At 32.6% G+C, this 4,638-nt stretch overlaps 1 protein-coding gene across 1 annotated transcript; it reads right to left on the bottom strand.

The window, feature by feature from the left end:
- Positions 1-1,810: 1,810 nt before the first annotated feature.
- Positions 1,811-3,628, bottom strand: LOC110929819 (alkane hydroxylase MAH1). Its single transcript, XM_022173009.2, has one exon. It carries the CDS (start codon positions 3,592-3,594, stop codon positions 2,095-2,097), a length of 1,500 nt encoding a protein of 499 aa, XP_022028701.1. The 5' UTR covers positions 3,595-3,628; the 3' UTR covers positions 1,811-2,094.
- Positions 3,629-4,638: the final 1,010 nt, after the last annotated feature.

Genomic DNA, 4,638 nt, shown 5'->3' with positions numbered 1-4,638 from the left:
ACACGTTTTGGTACAATATCTATGCACGCATCTATATGTTCTATTAATATGTGTTATGCATGCTTGTCTAAAAAACGACCCATGTTTGCAGCTCTCATTTTTAATGAGAGTACTAAATTCTTTGTTAATAACATTATTCTCTTAACCTTTGGAATTTCTGTTGACTGACCTTTTTAACATGGGTTGACAAACATGCATATCTGTTTACTATCTATCCATCTGGCAAGCTCTGTTGGAGATAATGGATAACAGTTTTTAGGAAAGTCTGTTGGAAAGCAACAGAGGTTTTTAACAGTTAATAGACAACAGTGGTTTGCTATCAGCATAATGGAATTGCTGTTGAATAAACCTATTGATCATTAATTTATATCAATTTTGTAAGTCTGCACTAATTATTTTTTTACGCTCTGTCAATATGTGTTATGCATGGTTTTCTAAGAAACGACCCGTGTTTGCACACGAGTCTTACCGCTAGTCTACTATAATAAAAGAAACCAACTTTTGGACACATGTCATTCATTGAAGGTATACTCAAATCTATACTTATTTTATATTAACTAAATAAATGATAAATTAATATTAAATCGTATCATACTTTAATAAAATATTATCCTCAAATCTAAATCGTTAATTTAATATATTTTTAAAACAAATACTCTCTTTCCTACTTATCGTATATTAAATATAAATAATAAATTAATATTAAATGTTATCCTAAATTATTAAAAATATAACATTTTTTTTTATTATTTGGTATATAAAATTATATTTATTCAACTCGTGTAAAACGCGAGGTTTTTAAAAATTTAACTTTTTTTTATTATTTACCATACAAAGTTACATTTATAAAACCCTTGTAATACACGAAGTTTTTAAAGATATAAGTTTTTATCATTTGCTATGTAAAATTAGATTTTAATCTGTGTAATACTCATGATTTTTAAAGATACAACTTTTTTCTAGATCAATTCAACACGTGTAATATACGAGATTTTTAAGGATGTAATTTTTTTTATCATTTGGTAGATTTATTCAACCCGACTATATATACACGAGTTTTTTAAAGATACGACGTTTTTAGTATTTAATATACAAAATTACATTTATTTAATCTGTGTAATATACATGGTTTTTGAAGATATAACTCTTTTTTAGATCTATTCAACACATGTAATATACGAGGTTTTAAGGATGTAATTTTTTTTTTATCATTTGGTAGATTTATTCAACCCGATTATACACGGGTTTTTTTAAAGATACGACGTTTTTAGTATTTCGTATACAAAATTACATTTATTTAATCTGTGTAATACACATGGTTTTTAAAGATATAACTTTTTTTATTATTTGATATATAAAATTACATTTATTTAACCTGTACAATATACGAATTTCATAAAGATATAACTTTTTATTATTTAATATATAAAATTAAATTTATTCAACCCATGTAATACACGGGGTTCTAACCTAGTACATAGATATATAGATATAGAGATAGAGTAAAAAAGAGTGAAAATAAGATATATAGATGTGAGAACAATGGTAGCCATATTATAATTTTGAACGCCATTTTTTGTCGAAAATTCATCGATAACGGTCTAATCCGATAAAAATGATTTTTCGTCGAAGAAAAGGTCTCAGACCAAATATATTCTTACCAATTTTCGAAAAATTTTATTTGACTAAATTCGTTGCTAAGTTAGGGTTTTTTGTTGCATAGGACGTATTTCATCGGAAAAATTTCCGTTTCTAGTGGTGAGAAAATCATTAGATGCTCACTGGAGTCGCAAACCAGTTATGTTTCTTTGTTTAAACAGCTTAAACCGAACCACAAACACCTTACATATGGTTACATCCCATCATTGATTCAACATAATAAACTCATCTTGGTAGGCAGTCACTTGGTCATTATTTCACATAATTATCACAAAGTGGCATGCATGCAAGTATGCAACATCGAGATAAAGTCCACAAACAATACCATAGATAATTTAATACAAATATTCATAAAACAATAGAAATCATTTTAAACTAAATAGTATACATGCAAATGATGTCCCTTTTATTATTTATTCAAGTAGACCGAAATCATCAAGAAGCTTGGTTCATGTTGATAGGAAGGATCCTAACCTTCAAACCATATTTCATCTGTAGTATAAAGGAATCAATAGCACAAACCTCATGACCCTTCACCAATTCCACATGGTAATGGTACATGATTGCAGCTGCGACCATTTTCATCTGAATCAAACTCATATCCTTACCCAAACACGTCCTTGGCCCTGCATTAAACGCGGTGAACTTGTACGACGGTTCACGCTTTATCCCTCCTCCGTCCGAAATCCATCTTTCGGGCCTAAACTCCATGCAATCTTCCCCCCAAATCCCTTCCATTCTCCCCATCGAATAAAATGATAGAATTATTCTAGTGTGCTCATCAACAACATGACCACTTGGGAGCACGTCCGCTGTCATTGGAGATTTGTGGTCTAATGCAACTGGCGGATATAGCCTTAGTGTTTCGCATATACATCCGTGAAGATAGACCAATTCTCCTAACTCTTTTACTCCCAAACTTTCCCATTTTCTGCCACCAAAATGTTTCTTTATCTCGTCTCGAATATTATTCTCTGCGATCGGGTTTTGGGCAAGGAGATAAAAGAACCAGGAAAGAGCTGTGCTTGTGGTGTCTCTCCCTGCGATGATCAGATTTAGTAGGGTGTCTTTTAAGAACTTTCTTGAGTCCCCGGACGTCCCTCTCTGTCCTTCAAACCCTCTCATCAACAACGTTAACAACCCGAACTTCTCTTCTTGCTTTTGCTTGTGTTTTTGATCCAAACATTTGTATATAAATTCATCAAAAATCTTGCAAGCTTCACTCAACTTCTTCTCCTTCCCTAACCCAAATCTCTTCTGCAACATCCAAACTTTTTCTGGCAATATATGTCTCCAAAGAAGAGCTTCTTCAGCGTCCGTGATAGCCTTTTCACATGAAATGAAGGGTAAGTCCATGGACAAGCATTCAGGGTCATGATCTAAAACCAATACACAAATAGCATCAAAAGTAAGCTTCTGAAATATTTCTTGCAAATCCGTCTCTTGATTATGGGAGGACACAAAGCTAAGGAGAGGGAGAAGGCCTTTTTCAAGTTTGTTCTTGATGTTTGTTTCCAAGAGAGAATTAAATTCAGGGTGTTTGAGTAGAGACATGGTTGTTTTCCTATGGATTTCCCATAACTCGTTATCGGAGTTGAAGATACCATCTCCAAGGACATCGAATATGTTGCGAAATTCTGGGCCTTTGGGATAGTTGTGGAAGTTCTTACTCAAAATGTGGTGCATGTTGGCAGGATCGGAGGTGAGGAGCATGTCTATATTGGCGAACCAAGGACCTTTGATCATGAAAGTACCATCACTAAGTGTGAGGATATGAGTGATGAAATCATGAATACGGTGGGTGTTTAGGAGGATATCCGGTATCATGCCAAGAACCGGCCAATTAGTAACCGGGAGGCGCCTTCTACAGAGAAGAAACACGGCACCGGAGACAAACAGGACGATAGAAATGAGAAGCATAGTGATGGAAGCCATGGGATTTCTGATAACTAAGAGGAATAATGGAAGAAAATTTATAAAGGCGAATATAGATGTGATGGTTTCCTGCTTTTGTGTTAGATAAGCCAATCTTTATATTTCTTATTTCAATGTGGTAACAAAGTTATAATTGATATTGATAGTAGGTTAAATTTTAAATTTGCTATACAGAAATAAAATAAAAAAAAAGTTACGTCAAAATTAAACGAGTCATTTAACATCATGATTATAATTTACCACTTTGTAGTCTAACCAACATTCCATTTTAACATTTATATACTAATTTGATAACTATTTTGTGTAAACTTTGTTATGTATTTCATATCCACAACCACTTTTATCAAATAGTACACATCTTACCCCACTTTCATATTTCATTTATCATTTATCATTTGTAATAACTTTGTTCAATAATATGTAGATTTTGGATGTTATTAGTGTTAGCTTAAATTATTAATGAATAATTTATGGTGCCTTTATTCATCATTTATTTAATAACCCAATCAATATTTACCTTAATATCGCTATAAAATTAACAGGGCTTTATTTGATGGATGTAAAGGCCCGTACTAGTTAATTAGGGTTTCCACTTGGGTGAAGCATATAAATACAGGTTATTGGGGAACCCTAAAGACACACCACAAAGTTTACGGCCCCCTCACTGCAATAACCTAATTCGTATTCAACTCCATCATAACTGCTCACCCTAAACGGGAACCGATCAAGATGGATTCTTCTTCATCTCTAACTGCTACTGGATTGTCAGGTATATCAAGATCCCTAAAGTGTTTTTTCATTAGATATTAAAAGAACCGACTAACATGTGGTACCAGAGCGATGTTACTCTGTTCTTTAATTCTCTTATGATCTGGAATTGAAATAAAAAAAAAACTAAGTTTTTATTAAATCTGATATACTTTATTACGAGGTCGATCAGTTCGTTTTTCTTTTAATTTTCTGTTCGAAGTTTGGTCGATCATGATACAACAGTTATTACGGCGGAAACAAACTCACGAAAACTTGTTTTGTTTCAATCATTAA

Source organism: Helianthus annuus, chromosome 3 (assembly GCF_002127325.2).
Source record: "Helianthus annuus cultivar XRQ/B chromosome 3, HanXRQr2.0-SUNRISE, whole genome shotgun sequence".
In the NCBI taxonomy this organism is placed as follows: domain Eukaryota; kingdom Viridiplantae; phylum Streptophyta; class Magnoliopsida; order Asterales; family Asteraceae; genus Helianthus; species Helianthus annuus.
This window is presented reverse-complemented; position numbering and strand designations above follow the sequence as displayed.

Coding starts and splice junctions, on each gene's coding strand:
- LOC110929819 (XM_022173009.2), bottom strand. CDS start 3,594: ATGGCTTCCATCACTATGCTTCTCATTTCTATCGTCCTGTTTGTCTCC.